The 26,964-nt window shown below is 43.1% G+C and overlaps 3 protein-coding genes across 6 annotated transcripts in view; 1 reads left to right on the plus strand and 2 right to left on the minus strand.

Annotated features, from left to right (window-relative positions):
* The window catches only part of frmd4a (FERM domain containing 4A), a 92,066-nt gene extending 79,833 nt beyond the window's left edge, over window positions 1–12,233 (minus strand). Inside the window, exon 1 of one of the 2 annotated variants that reach the window (XM_049723881.2) lies at window positions 11,829–12,233. Coding sequence is in view for 1 of the 2 variants with exons in the window: in XM_049723879.2 (XP_049579836.1) it covers window positions 9,153–9,197 (45 nt within the window). In the remaining variant the exon portion in view is untranslated. Of the gene's footprint in view, window positions 1–9,152; window positions 9,381–11,828 lie in introns of those variants that run through there. The other variant, XM_049723879.2, reaches the window with a different exon arrangement.
* Window positions 12,234–13,371: 1,138 nt separating this feature from the next.
* On the plus strand, window positions 13,372–21,282 carry impdh1a (IMP (inosine 5'-monophosphate) dehydrogenase 1a). 2 transcript variants are annotated; one of them, XM_049723890.2, is made up of 16 exons: window positions 13,373–14,142; window positions 15,714–15,812; window positions 16,346–16,394; window positions 16,837–16,938; window positions 17,049–17,123; window positions 17,555–17,761; window positions 17,841–17,928; window positions 17,994–18,193; window positions 18,280–18,370; window positions 18,465–18,560; window positions 18,769–18,912; window positions 19,106–19,247; window positions 19,331–19,474; window positions 19,782–19,865; window positions 20,054–20,070; window positions 20,429–21,282. In XM_049723890.2, the coding sequence occupies exons 1-16, from the start codon at window positions 13,907–13,909 to the stop codon at window positions 20,530–20,532; spliced, it is 1,878 nt and encodes a 625-aa protein (XP_049579847.1). In that variant the 5' UTR covers window positions 13,373–13,906; the 3' UTR covers window positions 20,533–21,282. The 2 variants fall into 2 exon arrangements, with proteins under 2 accessions (XP_049579848.1, XP_049579847.1); XM_049723891.2 differs by lacking the exon at window positions 20,054–20,070 and having other exon boundaries at window positions 13,372–14,142.
* Window positions 21,283–21,558: 276 nt separating this feature from the next.
* prrt4a (proline rich transmembrane protein 4a) lies at window positions 21,559–26,241 on the minus strand. 2 transcript variants are annotated; one of them, XM_049723884.2, is made up of 4 exons: window positions 26,120–26,241; window positions 25,736–26,042; window positions 25,522–25,660; window positions 21,559–24,356 (listed from the first exon to the last, which is right to left on the minus strand). In XM_049723884.2, exons 2-4 carry the CDS (start codon window positions 25,988–25,990, stop codon window positions 22,327–22,329), a joined length of 2,424 nt encoding a protein of 807 aa, XP_049579841.1. In that variant the 5' UTR covers window positions 25,991–26,042; window positions 26,120–26,241; the 3' UTR covers window positions 21,559–22,326. The 2 variants fall into 2 exon arrangements, with proteins under 2 accessions (XP_049579841.1, XP_049579840.1); XM_049723883.2 differs by having other exon boundaries at window positions 25,522–26,042; window positions 26,120–26,240.
* Between the last annotated feature and the right edge of the window lie 723 nt (window positions 26,242–26,964).

Below are 26,964 nucleotides of genomic sequence, written 5' to 3' on the forward strand. Positions count from 1 at the left end.
AATTATCCCAGTTTATGACGCAACCTAAATAGAGCCAATGAAAGTTTTATGATGGTGACAGTTTGAAGTCTAGAAGAATCTGGTCAATTCCCATTGTTTGTCAAGTTGGAGGGAAAATGCTCGAAAAGCATCCCACAATGTCTTGCTTTCAATCGTTTCAGTTCCACTGTATACCGGGAAGTACATTGGTCTATTCCTGCAGCCGAGGGTCGACGAAGCTGAAGTCGACTGTTGCCGAGGGGGACAGCGTGTCTGACATGCAATCTAGAGTTCATTGAACAGCAGTTTAAAGAAACACAAGTGCAGGCAGGCAAAATATGCATATACAGAGATGTGGTCCACATTTGCTGATGCACTGGCAGGCCTAGGGGTGGTTAAAAACGGAAGAGGGAAAGCCCCCTCTCCTCCTCCCTCACATCTCATCACTGTGTCGCTCAGTGAGGAACATCTTATCTCCCGAGTGCAGAGACACAGAATTCAAGGGAGGGAGACGGATGGAAGAGTGAAAAGTGAGCGAGAGGAAGGGCGAGAGAGAGAGAGAGAGAGAGAGAGAGAGAGAGAGAGAGAGAGAGAGAGAGAGAGAGAGAGAGAGAGAGAGAGAGAGAAGGCAGAAAAAGAGAATATTTAATCAAGCTCATTTCCATAACTTTCATCATCTAGGGATATTGCTTTTGTGTCTTTACTTCATTACCATTAAACCATTAAAAACTCATTTGATCAACATTCACCTCTCCAAAAAGCATCTAATATCATTTATGACAAAACAGCTTTTGCCCACCACATGCTGCATGAAAGATGTCTATTGGTGCGATGAAATAGACATTTAAATGCACAATTAAGACCCCAAGAAGGAGAAAATGCCCTCCTATTCATCTTGAGTCACAGCACACACATCTCCCATGCTATGAAGTCACTCCACAGTGGTAGCCTGGCAACCGTCTCCATGGGCAACCGGAACTCACTGCAGAAAGCACACTGAGCTTTGCAGAGAGGGAGAGAATAGATAAATCTATATGTATACAAATACATATAGGGGACATCATGCCAACAATCTTTGGAGAGACATCTTTTATTATCATCATCAATCGTGTCAACCTCTCCAGAAACTTGACCTATTTCGGTACTTCTCAAACACACTCTCTCATTCAGCTAAAATATTAACACACTGCCACCAACTGGCGAAACACTGTAGAAGCAAGTCTGTAGATTAATTACGACACCATTCATTTCCAGAGAGGATCACTGTGCTCAAAAGGGAAAATGTATGCAAAGGATACGGCAGCAGGGAGATCATGTCATCTACCGCAATGTTGATAATATTCTTCCATCTATCTTAATAGGTGCGATAACATTACACATGCACACTAACAGAAACACCATAAAGATGCTGATCAGCAAGCTTTTCTGATCAAATTTTTTATCATAAAATCGCTTGAGATGGGAGAAACAGGTTGCTCTGAAATGTACTTCTTATGATGAATGTGAATTAAATGAATACAACCTCAGGCTGGACATATTGTCTGTGGGTGCTTAGCTTACTGCATGTGCGAGAGACGGGTGACGAACTGTGATCAACAAAAACATTTTTTTGAAAATGCAAATTTCCACATCGAGAAGTGTATTATTTTTTTCTGTTGTTGTCGTTGTTACAAGTCAACAAGTCATCAAAATGAATTTCACCGAAAACAAACCGGTAAGTGAAGAATTCATTAGTTCTGTTTTTTTAACCAGTGTGACAACTATGTCAGTAACCCAATATCTACCACAATAGTAACTGTGCCTTGGCTATTATTACAAAGACTCTTAAATATGGCCATCTAATGGACTCTCTGGTGGCTAGTACCTGAAATTGCTTGTATTGTCAGAGGAATGATTTTTTTTTTTCTTATCTTTTCCACTGATATATACAGGCCTATAATTAACCCTCAGCTACACTGGTCGCTTATGTATGTGCATATGTAGACTACGCGACTGGCCTATCTCCTGTGGCGTTGCCATTTAACAGCACTCAAGGAAGACCTGCTTCTGACCACATGGGGTTTGACACTGAACCTGAGCACACAGCGCCTCAAACCACATGATAAAATGCCAGTGGCACTAAAGACCTTTTCACCATGACATCATCACACGCGCTGGCTGGGAATAACTCGAGCGTTCTGCAAATGCAACACTAGTACACAAGAAAGGCAGAAAACAAATGCTATGTTTACATTTCAACGGTTGAGCTTATTAAAAATGGGCAGTAGTGAAATATACAGTTAACATGAGTGTTGAGAGACTTTTCCATAATTTTAACAAAATACCAGGTAATGTTTTCAGTTCAAGTCAGCAGAAGTCATTCACTTTTTGCCAACCTTAACGTACCATTTGCAGACATGAAAAAGTCAACACTGTCCGAGAAACATTGACCAAGCCAATAAACAGTACAAACAGTACTACTATGCAATAATTACTGTCTGTATGGAGTCTAATTTCTGTGGTCTCTACCTCTCTCTAGCGGCGAACAAGATCAACTGCAAGTCTCCTTGGTTCCCTCGGGCTTTTCTCTGCTGCATACTTCATCTTTAAATGTTGCGATTTAATGTGAGGCATTAGCACGTCAGTCATGTGAAATTAGTCCCCGGGTCATGTTTGACACCCCTGCCAATTAGGCGCCGAGCTCATGCCTTGCATTGATGTTTCTTGCTATGTTTTGAATTGAGCCCCATTCATTCGTGAGCAATAGTTTTTGAGGTTCTTAGATTGCAAGGCAGTATTGCAAACTGTTGCCGTGACAACCAAGGTCACGCTGGTGTGAGGGATAGAGAGAGCGGCTCTTAATTCCACAGCTAAGCACATCATATATTGGGTCTCTCACGTTTGAAAAATCAATATTTGTACCCTGCATTAGGCTATAATGTTCAAATAATGATATATCCAATAATAATGAAATGTGGATATTGGTTATCTGCACAATACTTTTCTATGAGTATTGTATCACTATAAGAGATCCAAAACAGGAGCTGCATCAAAAATTTGACTGTCCAAAAGTAATGTCAAAATTAAAAATGTGTTTTGTATAGATGGACATGAAGAAAAATCTATTGTCAGTGAGAATACCTATGCATGATAACTCATTATTTCAGTAATAAGTGTTTACTGAAAGTGGCTTAAGATACTAACTAAGCACCTCTTCGTGATGACATGGACTTGCTCACTGTTAAGTCAACCCATCTGAAAGCCCTGATGGGACCTACATCGAGCAGAGTGCGGCACGTCAAAGAACCGCAATCGCAACAAGACACGCACACACACATACACAACAGGAAAGCAGAGCAAACGGAGGTGAAGATGGAAGCGAGCGGAGATGGGTGTTCCTACTCAGACATCTGCTCACTCCCGGAGACAGATGGCCGACCAATCAGACCGCCTGCAGTCTCGATCACTCTGGGCTGCCCGTGCCCCCTCTGGCAACTCTTTTCAGCACATGACAGGTGGCACCTTGCGAGGGTGGAACAGCCACGAGATGAAAAATATTACTTATGTTGGTTGACACCACACAACAAGTTATTCCAAAGCAAATTGTTGGTTCGTCCCAAGCGTGTTCATCTCCACATCAATATTATTCATTAGCCTGACTTTTCCCATTATGTGTTAGCATGAAGCAAAAACACATAAAGCGGTTGTTTCAATTAGACAGCGTGAGCGAGAGGGCGAGAGCGAGAGAGAGATGCAAAGAGAAAGAGAGAAACTTGACCCAATGAAAGCACGTACTTCATAAAGCTCATAAGTCAGGTCACGCTTATCTCAAGGCACCACTGTAATTGCAATAAAAGTGTGGCCTTAGCTCTACACACAGAAAATAAATATCCCTGACGAGATTTTAAATCTAATGTACCACTGGCTGCTCCTAAAATGTCCGCCATAACGGATTAAATTGGAGTAGACAGACTATTGTGTTTTGATGCTCCACCAACAAGCACGAGCACATTTGTCTTATTTTGATGGCAGATTGGCCTTCTGCGGGGGATCAGGCCTTCAGATAAATGTCATGGCATGGGCAATATCCTGCTAGCTTGCTGGCCAATGAGGTACGGAACGTCTGTCTGTAAGACTGACTTACAAAACATTCTTTTTTCTATGAATTTTGTTTGCGGCAATGCTACTACAAGGAAAGCCAGAATAAAGATGGAGAGCCATAAAAATGACCATAGTTTTGATCAATGGTTGTTTTCAGTCAGAGCTGCTCTGCCATTGGATGCACTCCAATGGAAGCTTACTGCTTACATGGACATGTTCACCACAAAATTCACACCCGAGAGCTTCCTGTGGCTGCAAACAAAAATTGATATACTCAAATAATCAGTCAATTACAAGAGGGGAAACTTCACCTCTCCAGCTCATCAGCAGTCTTTAAACCAGCTGCAGAGTTGACAGTGCAGACAATTTAATGGTGTACGCTGTTCTCACTACGGTCTAACACGCACAAGCCCTTATCCATTTATGCATGCATGCATGTGATGATGAGACGTGAGAACCATGTTTCACACCTTCCTGCTTACATTTTTTTTTCATCTTTAATGGACCCTCCAGTATCAGCGAGTAACCATCCTGAATCCAAAATGATCCCTAATTAGTATTTCAAAGAGAAAAAAAAGCTTTGAATATCTTGATGATGTTCCTTTAAATCAGATCAATCCATCCATTAGTTTTCTAGAGCGCTCATCCTCATTAGCGTCACAACCTGCGCCAAAATTCAAATCCCAAAACGAAGCGCTGTGAGGCAGACGTGCGCCACGAGGTCACTGTGCTATCCGGACACTCAATCAATATGGACAAATGATGATCGGTGGCCAAAAACACTCCTTCCCAACCCTGACAGTTCCACAAGTTCGCCTTTCAAAGCTGCACAATCAGCAATTTGATTTTAACCGCTGCCACCCTTTCATCCAGAAGCACACGGCTGTTTTTTCTCATACAAGCTCAAATCAATCCACTCAGCCGCTCGCCCATGAGCAAAACCATCACGTATAAATACATGGATATAAATAATATCCCACAGTTTCTTTTAGCAGAATGAAGGGGAAACGCAGCCCCCCACCCACCCCCCACACCCCCCCAAGCAACTTTGCAGCTTTACTTAGCTGATATCAGCAGTAACAGCTCGCAGCGTCACTCGAGCATGACCGTTCCACTTTCACACAGCAGCCTTGCGCCAATGATGAACTGCAAAACGATTGCTATTGTTCATTATTGTAATGGAGAAGCCGGAGCAAGAACAAGAGATGGGAGGTGAATATGACGGAAAACAAATTGCTTCCGCTTGCACCTGTATCATGTACAACAGATCAAAAGATAGGAATCTGTCGAGTGTGTACAAACACACTGTAATCTGCCTTATCGGATCCTCCTTCCGCCATTGTTACAGGCAAGAATCAATTATCCCAGCATGATGTCATGCTGCCTCCCCCTCCCCCAAGCAGTCTTCTCCATCTGTACACTTCAGGTGCACATCTCACCAGGAATCAGGAAGCATAACCATAAGCCTACATGCAGGAAAAGAAAATTTGAAGATTTAAACGTGAGGAGTAATCGCTGGCGTTGACACAATGCGACACTCCAAGTAGGCGTTTATATACCCGCACATGCCGCATTATGTCATAGGGCGCTGATTTGATTAGTGCCAAATGAAACCTCAGGCATGATCACACGGAGCCATCTTGTCTGCGTACTCAGTGGCGTGGTAATTAAATGAGGGACAGTAATTAAGAGCTATGGAAGGGAACATCAAGGGCAATGTGAGGGCTTCATTCTGGCTGGGCTCTTCCTCAGGTGAACATGAAATAATATTTCCGTTATGAGGTCATCGTTATGACACAAGCCGTCTTTGCCACGAGTGTGCCATGATATCACGCAGACGATGGATAAAAAGTGCTCTGATTTCTCTGCATGCATGGTTGTAGTACGTTAATAATGGTGCGTTTCAAAACTGTACATCTGTAAACAAAAAAAAATCACATTTTGCTTTTTTGTAGGTTCGGTGCTTGCATTGTCATATAACTCCAAATAGCTGGCAGTACGAGAAACTCTGCTTTGAGAACAGCTAATTATGAGCTAATTACAATTCCATGAGGCAATACAGTGCACACGAGTTGAAATGTGAAATCCCAGATTAGCTGAATGAATCAAAAGCTAAACCTATTGATTGGATGGCGCCTTCGAGATGTTTGCCAACTGCAGTTATTTACACCCGCCAGTCACTAAGAGGCACAGGTTTTAATTTATCCTTTAATAAAACTGAATGTGTCTCATTTATACTTGGTCTGCATTTCATATTATATTTCAGTGTGTCCCTCTGGGATGCATCATCTTAGAGACCTTAGCCCGCATCCTGGGAGTGCCCGAATCTAATTTAAAGTAATGAGCTCATAAACATGCACACAATTAGCAGGGTGCAACCTCAATACTGTCAAAGATCTGAGGAAACGAAGAGCCAATCAAAGTTTCCATTTTGGAAGCAGATAAAGCCGCGGACACGTCCGCTCTCATCTGGATAGCACCATTCAGCCTCGCCTGCTATCTCGTTTGTAATCTATTCCTAGATCCGATGATACGGTGGCTGGAGTCATGGTATCGATTTTTTTGTTCTACCCTCTCTATCAACAGCAAAAAAAAATCACAGGCCTTTGTGGCAAACAGGATAAATTTGCAGTATTTGATTGCAACATGGGCATGACTAAAATGGGGGATACATTGGATCGATTTATTCAAGTTTAATGAATGTATGTCACTTCCCTTGAGTATTGTGTGTCCTTCAAAAGACAACAAATGGTAAATATTCACTCAAATAATTATTTCTTGTTTACCACTTAATACACAGGCCAAAGATTAGATCTACCGTCCATCAATCTATCATGTCAGTGTGAATTATTTACAAGAGCTCCCAGTCATAACCACGGGAGATCCTCAATTATTCACCTGTAGTATTAATACACGCAGATGCAGGGAGTGTAATCAATATTAGCTTGGGCGCACACATTCACGCACCAACGCACACACACACTGAATAAACCCTCATTAATAATTCAGGTGGATTCGGGCTCTGAATGTTATTAGGTTACGTGAATAGATCACCCAGCTTCACAATGATTTATCAGGTACTCATTAGTGTATGTTATTTACCTCTGCTGGTGCCAGAGCTGCATTTAAGAGACACTGATATGCGCTGAAGGCTGTGAATGGCGAGTGTTTTAAAGATGTACCAATGGAGCGGTGAGAGTGAAAAGTGGCCGCACTGACAAAAAAAGGGCGAGGGGCAATTTGTTTATCAATCTAGTATGTCTACTTCTGACTGAGGTTCATGTGGATTAATGCCAGAGTAAGTGTCTGTTAAAGTACCAGCCCTAAAAATGGTCTCATCATGGCTGCTTACTGTTCAATACCGGGCATGGGTTCCTTGATACTTTTTCCTGCATCATCCATAATAAATATTATGTCCAAGTGATTTACACTCACATTTGTGATGTCACTTACTAGAAAGTGAACCTGCACAAAAGACAGGCCAACAAACCACTCTCCCATCAGAGACCCTACGGTTTATGTGATAATCCAATTTCCAATGCACCCTGGGATGTGAGTCACCACAATTCACAGTAAGGCAATATAGTAACCGAGTATTAAGCTTTCATGAAGAAAGTAATTGTGATCATGATGAGGTAAAACTCAAATACAGCGGTGCCTTGACTTACGGCTTCTGCAACTTATGAGTTTTCAAGTTAAGAGCAGTTGCTTCATCCACTATTATGTTGTGACCCAAACAATCAATTTCTTTCAATTTTGTTTTAGAGGGCAAGAGAGAGAGAGAGAGAGAGAGAGAGAGAGAGAGAGAGAGAGAGAGAGAGAGAGAGAGAGAGAGAGAGAGAGAGAGCGAGAGAGAGAGAGCGGGAGAGAGCGGGAGAGAGCGCGAGAGAGAGAGCGAGAGAGAGAGAGAGAGAGAGAGAGAGAGAGAGAGAGAGAGAGAGAGAGTGCGTGCGTGCGTGCGTGCGTGCGTGCGTGCGTGCGTGCGTGCGTGCGTGCGTGCGTGCGTGCGTGCGTGCGTCCGTCCGTGAGAGAGAGATTTTTACAATACAGTGCTACTTTTCTATACATATGATACAACGGTACACTTCGATACAAGCTGGGCCACTAATTTAACTTGTAAGTCAAGGTACTACTATAAAAACACATAATAGTAAAAAAAAAACAAAAAAAAAAAAAACAAAAAAAAACCTCAATAATGTACTTTGTATTCATGGGGGTTCAAATGGAAAAAAAATGAAGATGGGGATGATTGATGATGCGACCAAAAGGAGACAATAACTGGCCACATTCTAAGAAAATGAGCCCTCTTTCAACCCATTTTGTCTGTCTTCTGGCCCCATCATTCACATTTGGCCTTTCACCTTCCTCCCGCCGCCGCTTCAATCATTCCTCGCCTCTCCACCCGCCACCTCTCCCCTGGCCCATTGCCATAGTAACAGACAGCCATCACAGGTGGAGGTAGCAGGTAGTGCAGCGATGCATGACTCCCCAGAGCCAAATTCCACAGCTATAGAATGAGAACGAGCGAAGCGTGCCATCTTCTACCAAGTGGACCGGCAATTACATGATTCTGGACACAATAGCGTGACAAGCGTACTTAACATGCAGCGTGGCTTTTCCAAAGAATGGACTTGAATGCATTTACACATGTTGTGCAGTGCTATGTAATTACTCTCTATGGTCAGCAGAGAAGCAGGTCAAGCTGGTCTGCTTCTTGTCAATGAGGCACTGAATCCTTAGCAAAAACCTTTGAGACATAAGAGACCCAAAAAAAAGGACTTTTCGCACACACATTATTGGCGCAAGTGATAACAAATCCCTCAATGCAGACACCACGTTTAACACACCATAGTCCAGTCCGCCACGCCGCACTGCACGAGCATGTGGAGCAGCAGCGAGACAAAAGCTTGACTTTTTACGAGTCAGAGGTAAAACTCGGCACCTTTCTCACTGGGAAGTTACTTGAAAATCTCTTACTGATGAATGATGGTAAAGGGGAGGGCCACACATCTTTTTAACCGTGCTTTCATTGAGATTAATGAGAGAAAGCTGAATACAAAAGGCAATGACAATACTGTACACCGGGGACTCACCATGAGCAAACACACAGCCGATTCGGGCATGAGCTGAACGGCCATGGTCCAATTCTTCTTGGTGTTAATTTCCTTAATCAGGACACGCTTATGTTCTTCTTCTCAATTGCCGCTCTCTGTCCAGCTGAAGAGACTGGTCTTCACACCCAGCTCTCACCTCCTCCTCTTCTTCCTGTCAGTCAGCGAGTGCCGCAGACAGCCTCCGATTGCAATGCCAGTCTCTGGAGAGTCTGTGGCTGCGACTCTTCTCTGGGAAGCGATTCCTCCTCCTCCTCCTCCTCCTCCTCCTACCAGGGCAGGATTTGCTCCCCCTCACACACCCCAACTCCTCCTTTTGACTTTTTACACTCCCCCTATCTCTGTCAAACCTCAATGTCTCAGGAGCCTCCCCCAAACTCTCCCTTTCCTCTTATTACAGTCTGGTGTCCGTTTTTTTTCTTCCCTTCACTTAAGAGCACAAAGCACATTCAGGCATGCACGTGGCTTTCTGATATGAAACTCCGCCTACTATTCCTCCTTCCAGCTCCTCTGTGGTGGGAAAAATGAACACTCACCTCTCCAGACACCAGGAGAATGATGGTGACAGAGATCCACGATGCACTGAGGATAAATGATGGTGAAGGCAGAGCGAATGTGAGGGTGAGAGAGAGAGAGACTAGAGAGAGAGAGAGAGAGAGAGAGAGAGAGAGAGAGAGAAAGACAGACAGAGGATGAAAGCTCGAGAGCGAGAGTATTGCTAACTGATAATGCTATTTCGTCTTGTGGTTGTGATAAAAATATAAAAATAAAAATATCATAAAATATTGTTTGCTCCGAGGAGTTCAGCACCCATTTTGAAGAGCAACAAAGTGTGATGTGGCTCGATAACGGAGGTTGACCACAGTCACTGCAATTTTTCATACAACTGTGTCAGCGCTCGTAAACATGCATGAGGGGTACGAGAAAGAAGTGTGGGGGGGGGGGGGGGGGGGGGGGAACAACTTGATGAACGAGTGTAATCATTCCGGTGATGAGTGCTGTTTTTCCGTTTGTCTAAACACGCGACAACATCAGGAAGAAGTGACAGCCTGCTTTTAAAATATGCACGTCCCCTTGAATTAAACATGAGCAATAATGGTAGCTTCAAGCACGACAAACTGATGAGTTGTTGTTTATGCTCAAGAGTGGAGATAATAAATCAATTATCAGATCACTCAGAACTAATTGCACATTTTAAATCAGCCTTTTGAAATCTTTGTGTCACATTTTACCATCAACTTGTAAATACAGTGAACCCCAACACAATATCTTGATCCTTGGGGTATTTTGACAAAACTAAATTGTTGGTTTGTTATCATTTCCTTGAATAACTTGAATGTCTCACCAAGCAAACGGACTGAATAACTTCGATACACAATGTCCAGAAGATAAGTGTCTTTTTCTTATTCCGTAACTTCTAGGCAATTGTTTGCCATAGCAAACTTTTTAGTCTAATACAGTGGTTCTTAACCTGGGTTCGATCGAACCCTAGGGGTTCGGTGAGTCGGTCTCAGGGGTTCAACAGAGCCTCCACTGAGGAGGTCCGAACATACCTGATTTATTGTGTAAATTCTGATTTACCGGTATGTCATTTGTTGTGAGTTCATGCATTGTGTTGGTCTTGTTCTTCGAACAAGGTGATGTTCATGCATGGCTCATTTTGTGCACCAGTAAAAAACATCTATGTCTAGAATTAAAAAAGAAATAATTACAAGGGGGGCGGCTCGGTGGCGCACTGGGTAGCACGTCCGCCTCACAGTTAGGAGGGTGCGGGTTCGATTCCGCCTCCGGCCCTCCCTGTGTGGAGTTTGCATGTTCTCCCCGGGCCCGCGTGGGTTTTCCCCGGGCACTCCGGTTTCCTCCCACATTCCAAAAACATGCTTGGTAGGCCGATTGAAGACTCCAAATTGTCCCTAGGTGTGAGTGTGAGTGCGATTGGTTGTCTGTCTCTGTGTGCCCTGCGATTGGCTGGCAACCAGTTCAGGGTGTCCCCCGCCTACTGCCCGATGACGGCTGGGATAGGCTCCAGCACGCCCGCGACCCCCGTGGGGACTAAGCGGTTCAGAAAATGGATGGATGGATAATTACAAGGGGTTAACAAGGGGTTCGGTGAATGCGCATATGAAACTGGTGGGGCTCGGTACCTCCAACAAGGTTAAGAACCACTGGTCTAATATGTCTTTTTAGCTCATCTCCAGCCCCAAACAAAACTGATTCATACTATCATTATCCACTGTCTTTAGTCCTGGCTTCTAGCCTTAAGCTTTCTTGGGATGTTTGTTTACTTAGTTAACTATCCAGTGCATAGTCACAGATACTTTGAGAACAAAAAAATTGTATTTTGTGTGCATGTTGTACAGGCTTCTACATTAACAGTGGCCCAAGAGACCAGGGCCACTATGTTAGTGTCTGTCCCTTTTGGTCCAGTACAAATTTAATAAATAAATAGGATTATTCTTGCTTTTATTTTTAGATTTGAAGATCAATATTTTGAGTTTTAGCCACTCAAATTGAGGTTTTTGTTTTTTTTTACTGCACAGCACATGCAGAAATTATATGAACTATGAAACAGTACGAACTACACGGAACAGATGTTTTCTTGATGTCTTAAATAACAGACGCTAAATATAAAGTTATCATTGCATGTCATTGCTGTACCTGAGTTCAACATGGGATGGTACTGCTGAGCAAGAGTCCTATGGAGAGTCGGTGCCGTCGGCTCCGGGGATTTGGTCGTCACAGTTGCACCCACAAGACTTCCAGGAGGAGACATGCATGCTATATTTTTCATGTTATCTCGGCAAGAAAATAAAGAAACATAGTTATATTGAGGAATTGTCATCCAGCATTTGAGCAGGCTACAACATGGCTCATTTACGAGTGAAAAAACAAATGAGAAATTCTATCGCTCCTTTAAATAGCATGCCAATATTATTTTTTAACAGCGACGCAAAACTCATAATCCTTTATCATAATCCTTATGGTTATTTTATCAATTCATTTAAGTAGTTTTGCTCACCTGAGATCCTGCCATTACATACATATAGTACCTAACACCGGGCAAATTGACATTAGTGTAATGAGTTGTTTTGTTTACCTCGAAGGACCCGAAAGCTGTCTCAAGTGCCTGCCTGAAAAAAAAAGCTTAGACCAAATGCTAGTGTATCAACAACGATAAATTTGTCAAAAGTGCAACAAACCATAAAAAAAACTGAATGTTTTTTATTCTTCCTCCCTACATCCACCTTCCCCTCAGTGACACCTACTTCTTGGTCACAACAGTTTTTTTTTATTTGTGTGTTTTTTTTTTTTGTTTTTAAATATCTGCATCCTTACTTTCTTTAATTGCTTAAACCTACATTTATTTTCCTACCTTCTTCCCTCCCTCCTACCTTCCTTTCTGTCTTTCTCCCATTTTTCCTTTCCCCAGACATACTTTTTATTTTTCATCCTTACTATGTTTTCTTAAAAGTATGTCTGCTCTTTGTGATTCAACCCCAAGTATGTATTCTTTTTTAAAGCGTAGCCTATACTATTTTCCAGTGCCATAACAATATGCACAATAATACAATTTTGCAAAGTCTTGTGTTGTACATAAATAATTTTATGGTATAAAAATATTGAATTTCCAATTGTTGCAATATGAGAGAGCTAGAGAGAGAGAGAGAGAGAGAGAGAGAGAGAGAGAGAGAGAGAGAGAGAGAGAGACTAGAGTAAGAGGCTTTTCTGGTTCAATCCCTGGGTAACTGTCACAAGCAGTCACCTGCAGATGATGGTGTCGAGGGCACCCGAGGTAGCACAAATATACTATATTCTTGCTTCACTTTAATATTCAGCTATATTGTTGACCCTCAGTGAGGTTATGACAATCAGAAATATTTTAGGTAAGTAAGCAGATAAGTCTTACAAAACCCCAAATGTTAAACGGAATTTTTGAAGATCAAGTGCTAACGTATGCTCTACTAAACAAATCTACCACAACTTTCAACTGAGCCACTTTTTGCTTACAAACGACATTGTGTGATTTGACCTCAGTCTCATTCATACATCCATCTCCTTGAGCTTGGCAAAAACACGCCCATTCACACCGTGCTAATCCCCAGAGGGTTCAAGTGTCTTCTTGACCGTTCTCTCCCTCAGCCCAACCGCCTCACTCACCCCGACACACCCACCTCGCTCCATCCCATTTTGCATTAACGCTCCCAATCCTCTTTGAGGCAGAGTGACGTCCGCTACTGTCAGAAACAGACTTAAGCTCCGCCGGCTCCAGGAGAACAGTAGCGTGAAGCTTGTGCGTAGGAATAACCTCAGGAATAACCAATCAGCACCGATATTGTGGGGCGGGAGGACCTCAAGGGAGGACAGATCTCCTGCCGCCTGAGAGTTGACGCCCATCCTCAGCTGCTGCTCATGCCGCCGGGACCTTACAGGGGAAATAAACATGCGTTCCTTGATAACAACTTAAAAGTCTTCCCTAGGATGAACACTAAGAGACTGGAGTACTGCTCAGATTCAGATTCATCTTTTAAGGACTTAAATTGACACTTTAACTTCATTGAGGCCCTGCTGTGATGGCGGCGAAACAGATGACAGGACAGCTTCAGGCCATGTCAGGTGTGCCTGAAAGGTGTTTGTGTGATTACACACTCCAAGCGCTGGCTATGAATGCGTGCTTCTAATCGCAAGACATTGCTTCGGAGCCGACGTTCCTAGAACGGTCGTAGGGTTTTCTTGAGATGGAGGGTCATAATTATGAACGCTTCGGGGACGGGGAGAGGGACAACTATCAGATTGACTACAGGAGGATTGTGGGGGACATGGAACCGGCACGGCCTCGCCCGCTCAGCAGAGACGGGGAGCAGCCCCTCCATCACGCCACCTACGCCCACTCCACAACGCACAGCCACGGGCACGAGACGGCTGCCCAGCGGTACAGCGCCACGCGTATCCAAGCCGGGTATGAGCCAGAGAGGTTAGTCTGCACTGCTGCCTGCACTGACCTGAACATCACTTTGCACCGAAACGTAAAGCAACTTTGTCCATCTGGAATTAGGTCTCTACTTCCTCCTTGAGCCCAAACTCATTCAAGCAAATTAAAGTTGGGGCAGGTGGTCAACACAAAGTTTCTGGGTTTGGATCTCGGATTTCTCTCTAGAGCTTATCACAACCCAGGTTGTCCCGTATCTCTCAACCAAAATCAGATGAGATAGACGCTAGCTCAGTGGTTCTTAATCTGGGTTCGATCGAACCCTAGGGGTTCGGTGAGTCGGTCTCAGGGGTTCGACAGAGCCTCCACTGAGGCGGTCCGGGCAAACCTGATTTGTTGTGTAAATTCTGATTTACCAGTATATAATTTGTTTTTCATGCATTGTGTTGGTTTTGTTCTTCGAACAAGGTGATGTTCATGCATGGCTCATTTTGTGCACCAGTAAAAAACATCTATGTCTAGAATAAAAAAAAAAATCACTAACGAGGGGTTCGGTGAATGCGCATATGAAACTGGTGGGGTTCGGTACCTCCAACAAGGTTAAGAACCACTGCTCTAGCTTGCTAATGACTCTAATGAGGACAAGCACCCTAGGAAGTGAATGGATTGGTATTGCCTTGGGCACCATGGCGACCTTGTGATTAGCATATCCACCTCACAGTTCTGACCTTCCAGGTATCAGTAATCCAGGTTTTGAGGCTTGCATTGGTTTTCTGGCTTCCTACAAAAGTATATAAAAAAAAACAAAAAAAAAACAGACATTGAAGATTCTATTGTCGATTGTAGCGAATGTGAATGACTGTCCACGTTTTGATCTGCCTTGTAATGACAGACAATTATATTGATGCTCAATACGATTACTTTTTACTCTTGCAATCAGCGACCCAATAATATTTGTTCTGCAATCCTTTTTTGGGCTCCCTGATGTTACTGTGAACTTTTCCCCTTGGTTTGCTTTTGCTCTGCAAATTTACAAGTCTGTTTATCACGCACCTAAATCCTCTTACTGCACTGAGCTTACTGTCTTAAGTGTGTTAGAAGGAGTTTCCATTAATGGACAGATTCCTTTTGTTAGCCTTTTCTGTGATGATTTGAAGGAGGATCTGGCACAAGCATGTGTGCAGGACAAAGAAGTCAAGAGAGAGAAAAAAAAAAAAAAACATTCTTGCAAGTGGAGTGTCTCTTGTAAAGAGGGCAGACCTTAGACAAGGTGGAAAATCGCTATCAATGTGACAGATTTGCAGTGACTGAAAATTCAAGCGTATTTAACATGATCATTGAGGAAGCGCTTAATTATTTCAATTTTATGTTGCTCAAGTTAGTGCTGTGGACATTTGTTTTGATGGACAGGCTAGCAATTATGTCACTAAATTACTTGTAATAGAAAAATAATTATCTTGGCTAACCCAAAGGCAACCATTTTTTGTCATCAGTTCAGGTCAGTCAGCGGTATTAAGATTCTGCCACACAACCTTGTCCTTTTTTTTTTTTTTTTTTTTTTTTTACAATTATTCTAAAAAGCTCCACAAATTCTGAGCGTGTGTTTTGTATTTCAGCATGGCCGACTACTTGATCTCCGGAGGCACAGGGTACGTTCCCGAGGACGGGTTGACGGCACAACAGCTCTTTGCCATCGGGGATGGGCTGACGTACAAGTAAGGGATGCCAACAAGGCGTGCGCACCGCAAACATTTCCCCAGCTGACATAGAAAGTGCAACACAGAGTTGTGCACTGTCTTCCATTAACTGTGTAATCTTGTCAGTGATAACATATCTGCATGGGTTTTGTATGGAGGATTATTTTGAGTCGCATACTTTCAAGGATGACTGAGTGCTGAGTGGATGTTAAAAGCATGCGTGTGTGCGCGCGCGAGATAATCGGGTCACTCGTTTCCTTTATGGCTGTTTGCGGGGTTTATCGGTGTCAAGAGGATAAATTCAGAGTATTTCCATTTGGATTGGAAGATTAATGTTTTCAATAAGGGGAACTTTGTATGTTTAGCGAGTTTAAAAGAGACATACTTGTCACAATTTAATCTTAATTGATAAAAGGTCTGAGGTAATTTGGTGAAAATACAACAAAAGCACACTCCAATCAGTTTTATTTACAGTACGTCATGCCAATTCATAACAGAAGTACCGGGTCATTCAAATACATACAATACTGTATTTTGTCTCCCTTTCCCAGTGACTTCTTGATCCTGCCTGGTTTCATTGATTTTACTTCTGATGAGGTGGTGAGTATCTGCAATCATGGACCGTAGTTCATTTAGTGAAAAATCAACCACACTGCATTGTGTCACTCTTGCAATCTGCACCGGTGGTATCGCATGCATATTATCCTTGCCATGTTTTTCCCTTTGCAAACTCAGCTGGGACATTAAACTGATTTCCAGCACGTCGCATGACTTGTTGTCTGAAAGCAGATGCTCACTGAAATCGCACACCTGCGTCCCGCAACCTCAAGCTTGAATTTGGTCTCTAATGTTCTGGGGTTGGCTTTTGGATTCATTGCATGCATTGAAAGAAAACTAGCATTTGATTAACAAATGATCTGCAGATGCAACTCTGCGATGTGTTTGAAAATGTAATCATCTAGCATCAACGCACACACATTTGTGACCATGCAATCGTGTGATAAACTCACATTGTATTGCGTCAATTGCCGCGGTTTTGCAGGACCTAACCTCTGCATTAACACGGAAGATCACCCTGAAGACGCCTCTCATTTCATCTCCCATGGATACAGTCACAGAGTCATCCATGGCCATTGCTATGGCAGTGAGTGCCGCCTTGTGCTTCTGTGGCATGTTTTTGTTCACTCAGTTTAACCATCTGATTGCATCATACTAAAAAAAAAGTATCTGCTGTCTCTGTTTGGCCCGGTTCAGTTGATGGGAGGGATTGGAATCATTCATCATAACTGTACAGCTGAGTTCCAGGCAAATGAGGTGCGCAAAGTCAAGGTAAGATATGAATGATACCATTTACCCCATTTACAAGCAGCAAATGAGGTTTTGAAAAAAAAAAAAAAAGAAAATTAAAAATAAATAAATAAATAAATAGATAAATAAATAAATAAATAAATATTAATTTGCATGTTTTTATTCTTGTTTTCCCATTGTTTGGTTCCTTTTCACATTGCTTTTTCCCCCATGGATGTGCTTTTTTGGTCAGGTGGGAATAGTCAACAAGACCATATACCATTCTTTGTTGTAGCGTATTTTAGGTTTTCTGGTCATTGTTGAAAAGAAACCAAACAGGGGAAGGTTGGACCAATAAACTTGTTCGACCAGAGAACACTAACGAAAAACACGACCTCTGAAAACACCTCTGAAACCATGCTTAAAACCCATTGACGCTTTTTTTTTACTCTGACATATTTTGTTCCCGTCAGAAATTTGAGCAGGGCTTCATCACGGATCCTGTGGTAATGAGCCCAAGACACACGGTAGGCGATGTTTTCGAGGCTAAGATCCGCCACGGTTTCTCTGGCATCCCTGTTACGGAGACCGGCAAGATGGGAAGCAAGCTGGTGGGCATCGTGACCTCCAGAGACATTGACTTCCTGTCTGAGAAGGACCACGACAGACCCCTCGAGGAGGTGTGTATTCAGCTTATCAGAGTGAGTTCCAAGAAATGCTAATCTCGTTATTTAGATTCAGTCTGACCTATTTTCATAGGCGATGACAAAAAGGGAGGATCTCGTAGTCGCACCCGCTGGTGTCACGCTAAAAGAGGCTAATGACATTTTACAACGGAGCAAAAAAGGTGAACGTGCTATGGGAGAAGATAAATAATCACGACTTGAACCCAAACATCTTTTACTTTTTTAGGTAAGCTTCCAATCGTCAATGACAGTGACGAGCTGGTGGCCATCATCGCCCGGACTGACTTGAAGAAGAACAGAGACTACCCTCTGGCTTCCAAGGACTCCCGCAAGCAGCTGCTCTGCGGGGCAGCGATTGGCACCAGGGAAGATGACAAGTACAGACTGGACCTCCTCATGCAGGCGGGGGTAGATGTGGTGGTCCTGGTGGGTTTTGACAGCACTTTGATCAAGCTCAAATTTATGCAGTAAATAAAACAACAAGCAGTACATAGGAAATGTCTTCTTACTAGGACTCCTCCCAGGGTAACTCTGTTTACCAAATCAACATGATCAACTATATCAAACAAAAGTACTCTGAACTCCAGGTGGTTGGTGGGAACGGTGAGTTTTTTTTTTTTTTTTTTTTTTTTACTTTACTGATATCTTCAATTACAGATCATCGTTGGCACTTCTTCACATGGTTGTCTCTTTTTAGTGGTGACGGCTGCTCAGGCTAAGAACCTTATTGATGCCGGTGTGGATGCCCTCAGGGTGGGCATGGGCTGCGGCTCCATCTGCATCACCCAGGAAGGTAAATAATAATGATTTGTGCAAACAGCTAGCATGCAAACAACCATAAACTGTTTTCCATAGTCTCATTATACAACACAAACAACCCACTTTAACATCAGGCTCAGAAATATAGGCTAGCGTACTTTGTCTGAATTGATGGCTAGCACACAAAGACAATGACACCAGAGATGGTCAACTTTAGTTTTGTTTTGTTTTTGGCTTTATAGTCATGGCCTGCGGGCGTCCCCAAGGCACATCAGTGTACAAGGTTGCAGAATATGCCCGCCGCTTCGGAGTGCCCGTAATTGCGGACGGGGGCATTCAGACCGTTGGGCATGTGGTCAAAGCGCTGGCTCTGGGAGCATCCACAGGTACACGTGCACGATGTAAAATAAACAAGAACAAAAAAAAAGCAGTTATGAAGGTAACAATGCAGCGTTTATTGAGACTGTAATTTGAGAAAACGTATGTATTAAATCTGGTAATAATTTGCAGCGGTGTGCAAATGCCATCGTTCTGACATTCGTTTCCTCTATTTTTGTTACTATTATTTTCTACACTCAGTGATGATGGGCTCACTTCTTGCGGCGACCACAGAGGCTCCAGGAGAATATTTTTTTTCTGATGGAGTGCGTTTGAAAAAGTACAGAGGAATGGGCTCCTTGGATGCCATGGAGAAAAACAACAGTCAGAAACGCTACTTCAGGTGGGTTTTGGTGGCCTTTTTCTTTCCTGTATAAAAACATGATGCTATTTCTTGACATCATCATCATTTTTATGTGTGTCCAGCGAGGGAGACAAAGTGAAGGTGGCTCAAGGTGTATCAGGGTCAGTCCAGGACAAAGGCTCTATCCAGAAGTTTGTGCCGTACCTCATTGCTGGCATCCAGCATGGCTGCCAGGACATCGGAGCTAAAAGTTTGTCAATTTTACGGTAAGAAAAGTAATAATGAAAGACCAACTGCTGAAGGAGGACACTTATAGTGCGTGCCATCTTGCAATTTGTATGAACAGAAAGTAGCACGCTTACTCTGTAAGAATGACATTCAGCATAGTAACAAATTCATTTTGCGATTAAATTACTATTCGTCGCCATTAAAAACTTTTAACATTGCCTTCTTGCATCACTTGCTGCAAGGTCAAATTCTTAGAACGCAATCATCTGTCTTAATAGTAATTGAAACAAAGACAAACATTACCACCTTCTGGATAAAGTTTGGTACTGCTTGTTTTCAACTCAGCTCGATGATGTATTCTGGAGAGCTGAAGTTTGAGAAGAGAACAATGTCTGCGCAGATGGAAGGCGGAGTGCACGGCCTTCACTCGTAAGTTATTTTATGAAACATTTACCCTCAAAGTTTTCATTTTGCATTGTGTGCATTTTTCACCCAATTTGAGGCCAACTACTCCTCTGTTTTGAACTCATCTTATTCAGTCCTATTGATGGATGCAATGGCCATGAAACATCATACTGTCTTCTCTCTTCCTCTTCTTATTCATGCTGTCATATTAGATATTCCTTTGTTCCATGTAAGTACATCATGCTGCTTTTTTTCTCCATGTTTTCGAACAATCCATGACCTGTTTCTCACTCGTCAAGCCAAGGCACATATTTAAAATAGATACACCAAACAAAAATAAGTTTACAAAAATTTGAAAAATCAAAAAACACATATTTTCTTAGAGGTTAGACTGTCACTATCTGTTGCTGGCATAGATAGGTGACCAGAGATACATTATTTATTCTAAATGGTTAATGACTTTTGTCGAAATTTAATGATCATTTTGCACACTTGGCACAACGGTTAGGAATTATTAGTTTGACATACAGGTACAGTGTGATGATCTCGTTATATGCCAATTTTCATACATTTTTGTTCACTTGCAGTTATGAGAAACGACTTTACTGAGGCCGGAGGAAAAGGAAACGCCCGCTCGGGACCGGATGTGCCCACGCCGGCCCTGTTGAGCAGACGAACAACGCCCACGTGAAAAGACTATTAAAGTCTCGCCTTCATATTTCAGCAAGGTTTTACTTTTTACAACACAATAAGGTCAAATGAGGCTTCTACCTTTGGCCACAATACAATGCGGTACTCTCTTTATAGAGTGAGTTGTTTCCAACAAAAAAAAAAAGTTTCCATAGTTAGAAGCGGACGTTGCTGCCATCAATTTTAATTTTAATACATACAAGTTGAACCTGAGTATAAGTCACCTAACCAGCCACACTCTGAAAGGAGTCCTGGTCTAAACAATCTACTGAGTTCAAGAATTATATTAAAATATATTTGTAAAGTTTAGATGATAATAATACTATATTTTCATATTAATTGAACAATCTTATTATTGTTATAGTTTGCAGTGGCATAAAACTGCATTGCATAATAACGAGAGGTGACGTTCAACTGTATAGCTGTACCTAATTAAGTGTCCACTGAGTGTGTATTGCCTAGAAACTCAGGTACATAAAAATCAAAACGATTCGTGCTCTTAAAATGTAACAATTTATTTCATCATGAAAGGAAGGCATCACAAACATGTATTTTATTGAAAAAGTTTTTCTTTTTTGCTTACTGTTGGAGAAAAATCAACATTGTACATTCCTTTATTAGCATCTCACTTGCACAGTTAGGTGCAAATTCAACAGTATGTGCCGTGAAAGGGCCCGTTTTGTGAGTGTACGTGTGTGTGAATGATTGTTGGAATGTGCACATTGATTAAATAGATGACACTGATCGCACACTCTTGTTCTAAGATATTGCTCATTTTATGTAGAAAAAAATATATTAATACATTTCTCTGACAGTGTCAATCAAAACAGAGCATTGCTACCACAAAAAGACACAATTGTTGCTCTTGTATTTCATTAGATTGCAAAAGTGTACCTAATTTTGTCACGTGAATCATTCACAGTGAATGTCACTACCACCTTGAGAAAATATTAAATTAAAAAATCATAAAATCATGAATTACATTTTATATATATATATATATATATATATATATATATATATATATATATATATATATATATATATATATATAAAAAACTTTTCCTCACCCCCCGTGGGTGGTCTCTTTTTCCCTTCAAGCTCGGGTCCTCTACCAGAGGCCTGGGAGCTTGAGGGTTCTACGCAGTATCTTTGCTGTTCCTAGTACTGCACTTTTCTGGACTGAGATGTCAGATGTTTTTCCTGGGATCTGTTTCAGCCACTCCTCCAGTTTGGGGGTTACTGCCCCTAGTGCTCCAATGACCACAGGTACCACTGAAGTCTTAACTCTCCAGTTCTTCTCCAGCTCTTGTCTGAGCCCTTGATATTTCTCAAGTTTCTCATGTTCCTTTTTCCTAATGTTACCATCATTTGGGATGGCTATGTCAACCACAACGGCTTTCCTCTGCTCTTTGTCCACCACCACAATGTCCGGTTGGTTCGCCATTACCATTCTGTCTGTCTGGATCTGGAAGTCCCAGAGGATCTTGGCTTGGTCATTCTCTACCACCTTTGGAGGTGTTTCCCACTTGGATCTTGGGACTTCCAGTCCATACTCTGCACAGATGTTCCTGTACACTATTCCAGCTACTTGGTTATGGCGCTCCATGTATGCTTTACCTGCCAGCATCTTACACCCTGCAGTTATGTGCTGGATTGTCTCAGGACCTTCTTTGCACAATCTACACCTGGGGTCTTGTCTGGTGTGGTAGATTTGGGCCTCTATTGCTCTGGTGCTCAAGGCCTGTTCTTGTGCAGCCAGGATCAGGATATATATATATATGTGTGTGTAAAACTACAGTTCAATGGTGTCACTGCAAATGCTGAAAGTGTCAATTTGCTTGCAAACATTGACAAACTCTGCCTGCACAGCCAGATCCCATTCCAGCTGCTTGCTGTCGCTAAGGTGTTTAGTCCCCGCCAGTCGTCCAGATCCCTGGCTATCCTTAGAGGTGGCGCTCAAGGTTCGGTATCGTCTGTAGTAAGACAAGTGAGGGATGGCGCGTGGGAGGTTGTTGTGCGCCACGCTTTGCCCTCTGTTGGCCCAGGAGTTGGAGCGTAGCTTTCTTGTCTCCTTGGCATTGCTACACAAGGCCAACGTTGAACCGGAAATGCTTCCTTTCCAATCAGGCTGCTCTGATGACACCGGTGCTTTGTTGTGAGATTTCAGTATACCGAGAGATTGGGAAGGTTTAGAATTGTCCTCCTGGTCCAGCTCTCCACACGAAGAGGTTCGATATAGACAACTTTCCGCAGAGGCGGGCCCTTGTTTCGATGTGCCTTGTTCAGGAGAGTCCATTGAATGGCTGGAGGAACTAGGAAAGAGTCTCGGCAAGCCAAATATACTCTGAGAAAATAGGGATTCACTGAAGAGAGCCTGGTCGATACTGCGGGACAAGTCTATTGGAGATGGAGGTCGTAGGTCCGCAGTAGAGTCAGCCCCTAAACTCAGAGAGGATAGCTGAAAGTTGACATTTTTTGGCTTGTGCACTGGACTCGCAGGTGTCGGTAGTGAAGTAGTCTGGGATTGGTTTGGTAAAGAGATGTAAGCAAGACCATTTGCGGAATAATCCACCATCAAACCAAGCGGAAGAACCTCCGACTGTCCCTTAGTCGTGACACCGCACTCTACCATCTTCGGTGGCATGTCGGCTGAATTTGCATGCCCCGGAGAGGGCAAGGAGATCCCACGCGAGGGCGAGCTACAGGACAGTCGAGACCAAGACCTCGGCCTGGGATGAGCCTTGAAAGACTTATTATGACAGAACAGAGGATGCGTGCCGATGAGAGACAAACCAAGACATACTCCGGCCTCACACAGCCGGCATCCAATCTGGTATCCCCACCAAGGCCAGGGCAGGAAGCCGTAGCTTTCCACCCCGCCGAAACCAAGAGCATGTAAGATTCCATAGAGTTGAAGGCCTCCGCATCCTAACAAACACACGGAGGCCCAGACTCCGGCACCTGCTGCTCGCCCCCAGTCTTCCACTTTTGCAAAAGGGCAACTGAGGGGATGCGTCAACTCAGGAGATTGGCCGCACTCCTTATTGTCCTCCAGTCTGTAGATGTGTTTGGTGTCCACTTGTACCAGACAGTAGAAGATGACAAAGGAGCTTGAGAGAAAGAGTGCCAAGCACACAAAGACGCCCTGAGGGACGAGGAGGACGATAGCGGGGATGCTGTGAAAGAGCTGGAGAACGCCAATGCAGCCTAGGGAAACACCAAAGTGCACCAGGGATAAAGACAGCAGGAGGCAAGGTTTGGGGAGGGCAGACAGCGAGGGGGAAATGGCCAGTGAAAGGGCAGGATGCTTGCGGGAGCGCAAAGAAAGAAGGAAGAATGCAAGGGTGAAAGCAGATATCAGACAAGGGAATGGAAGCTGAGAGAGCAGCAGAGAGCTCAGAGGAGGAAGACGGTCTTGATGTCTGTAAGCGTCATAGAGCAAGCCGAAAGCCTGAATTCCTGCGAATCCGCCGAGGAACAAGTACAGCAGCGCGAAGTAGTGGCTTCCAGATGGACACCGGAATGGCAGGCCCAACAGGCAGACCACTGAGATCAGGCCAAACACCGTAAAGACAGACCCAAGACCGTAGATGTGAGCTTCCCAGGCAAATCCCCACGTGGCGAGGGCGGTGTTCCAGTCCGAGTACAGAGGAACAAAAAGGGCAGGACTATGATCCAGACCGGGATCCAGGGAGTCACTGGGTGGAAATTCATCCTGGTATATGTTGGGAGTCCATGTTGGGATTGCTGTTGTGACCGATGTCCGAAGAGGACCACTTGGCTTTGGGAGTTGCTGGTCATCATCAGCACCTTGGATCCCATCTGTCAAATGACAAGAACAGCTGAGTTAACCATGGGCATCAAGCAGTCCCGGGTTATACTGGATTTTTGTTCTGAAAGGTCTTTCTTGCCAGTGCCTGGTCAAGGGAGTGGAGTGGGTGGAGCCTCTGATATTGACCAATTCCGATGTTGATCAGCTCACCACTTGTGGTATGTTCCATGTGCAAATGCATGGCTGATGAGTAGTGACTCATTTGCATGTGACAAAACCCCAAACCTCCCCCTCAAAACAGGCTAATTTTAGCATTGCTATAAAAATAGGCGTGAACGTGCTGTAGCTCTTACATATTTTAGAGATTTTGATGAAAACATGTCAAATATTTTATAAACACAGAAACCTTTGAAAGGAGAGACTAAAGGATTTATTTGGACTTGTGAGGATTGACTCCAGGATTGTTGTTGTTATGAAGATGCAGCTTCTCCGGTGATGTACGCTACAGAAATGAAGTGGAGTACGTGATGTTAATCCATTATAAAACAGAACAGGGTTGTAAGTGGGTCACACAGAGAGTGGGGAGCAAGCGCAAGTAACGAGTGCGCATAAGAGTGAGGCAATATTGACTTCTCCGCCGCTCCCATTTTGCCCGGATAGAAATATACTGAGTGGTTGTTGTATGTTGTTGTGATTGAATCATTTTAAAGAGATTCTGACGAGTGATATGCAACTCATCATGAAAAAAAAGCAATGCTAATGCTCTGTATTTTTAGTGGTTACAAATGGAACGCATCCTAGTTTTGGCCTTCTATCTATTTCTCATCCAACAACACCATGTGATTTTCCTGGGAATAATTACGGATCCCAGGCAGCCTTTTGCCACACAAAAATAAACATTCCCATTTACACCTATGGAAATTTCAATTTCTTTAATGAATGCATGTTGATGTGGGAGGAAGCAAAATCCCAAAACTCAGAATTGTCATGCAGATATGCTTAACGGCATGGTCACTCTGCTGCTCCAGCTCACCAAGTTAAGCTGCAAAGTAAGTTTAGCCTGGTTCATTAGTGGAGAGTCATACTTCAAGTATGTACATTTTTTTGTCAAAATAAAATAATGTGTCAGTCATTTATTTTGATCAATTGTTTTGAGATCATAGTTTGTGATATAATTACAGTTAAACCACTAATATAGTCAACTAGAAATGTTACCTCTTTCTGTCTCTGTGTTAGCTCCTCTAATCGGAATCACATATTCAAAGGCAGCTTTTGATGTTGTTGTAAGATTCCTTCCCGATCTGCCATGTGGAGTGCCTTTCTGCTTGACGGATGTAAGATCTGGAGCGGGTTCCTCAGTTGGGAAAACGTTCAAGATAATGCCATCTGTTGAAGAAGCTAATGATGAGGTAACTTCTGCAGCACTCACAGTCTCTGGTTCCTCGTCCCTTCGATGTGATGGCGTTGCCTCCGAAGCTTCCTCGAGATCACTATATTCACCGAGAGCTCCCTGCCCACCGTAGTCCCAACTCACAGATGGATTTGAGGAACGTCCGAGTATGTTTTCCTCAATTCCAGAATCAAAAGCTTTACGTGAGGATCCCTTGGGATGTTCTCCCGTTAGCAACGTGCCATGAAATGAGAGAAGCCATAATAGAAGGTAAAGATTCCATTTAAAAAGCATGGTGAGGCTCTGGAAATTCCCACATCACATCTTGGATTGATAATTTGTCCCCCTAGAGGCAAAATAACCACAGACATTAAAAAACACGAGCACAGCTAGAATAGATTGTAACTGTTTCAGCATTCTTACCTCATCCGTAATCCACTGCTGCTTCCAACACTGGATCGCTGCATAACTGCACTCTCACAGCGTAGTGCGCTTTTTTTTTGTATCTACACACACACATGCACACACACACGCACGCAGTTGTAGACCCCACCTCTTGCAGATAAGGCCCACTCACTCCGCACATTGACAGTTGATCTACATTTTCAATTTACTCCATTTGCATTCAACTCAAACTATTGTTTAAAATCCAAACCTAGGCTTGAGACCCTAATTTGAAGCCCTAACCCGAGTGCCTAACCCTGACATGAAACTCTGTCTTGAGAGCCTAATCCTTGTTTAAAACCCTAACACAAGCAAGAAACCCTAATTTTGAATCCTGATTTAAAACTAAGGTCAGGGTTTCAAACTAGGGTTTCAAACGAGGGTTAGGGTTTCAAACTAGGGTTAGGGTTTCAAACTAGGGTTTCAAACTAGGGCTTCGAACTAGGGTTAGGGTTTCAAACTAGGGTTTCAAACTAGGGTCAGGGTTTAAAACTAGGGTTAGGGTTTCTAGTTTGAAACTAGGGTTTCAAACTATGATCAGGGTTTCAAACTAGGTTTAAGGTTTCAAACTAGGGTTAGGGATTTAAACTAGGGTTTAAAACTAGGGTTAAGGTTTCAAACGAGGGTTTAAAACTTAGGTTAGAGTTTCACATTAGGGTTTCAAACTAGGCTTAGGGTTTTAAATAACTAGCCTTAACTTAAAGCCGAGCTAGACATCCTATCTTGAATGCCCAACCCTTGGAACCCTACTTTGAAATTCTTACCCTTTTCAAGCCCCTTATTTGAATGACTAATCCTCGCTTGAAGCCCCAATTTGAAACACC

Source organism: Syngnathus scovelli, chromosome 6, assembly GCF_024217435.2.
Source record: "Syngnathus scovelli strain Florida chromosome 6, RoL_Ssco_1.2, whole genome shotgun sequence".
NCBI classification, from domain to species: Eukaryota; Metazoa; Chordata; class Actinopteri; order Syngnathiformes; family Syngnathidae; genus Syngnathus; species Syngnathus scovelli.

Excerpts from the sequence above, each read along its gene's own strand:
- impdh1a (XM_049723890.2), top strand. The coding sequence starts at position 13,907 with ATGGAGGGTCATAATTATGAACGCTTCGGGGACGGGGAGAGGGACAAC. Across the intron at positions 17,124-17,554 it reads ATGAGGTGCGCAAAGTCAAG|AAATTTGAGCAGGGCTTCAT; the intron begins GTAAGATATGAA and ends TGTTCCCGTCAG. Across the intron at positions 18,194-18,279 it reads GGGTAGATGTGGTGGTCCTG|GACTCCTCCCAGGGTAACTC; the intron begins GTGGGTTTTGAC and ends TCTTCTTACTAG.
- prrt4a (XM_049723883.2), bottom strand. The coding sequence starts at position 25,990 with ATGCTTTTTAAATGGAATCTTTACCTTCTATTATGGCTTCTCTCATTT. Across the intron at positions 24,357-25,521 it reads TAACACAGAGACAGAAAGAG|ATGGGATCCAAGGTGCTGAT; the intron begins GTAACATTTCTA and ends GTCATTTGACAG.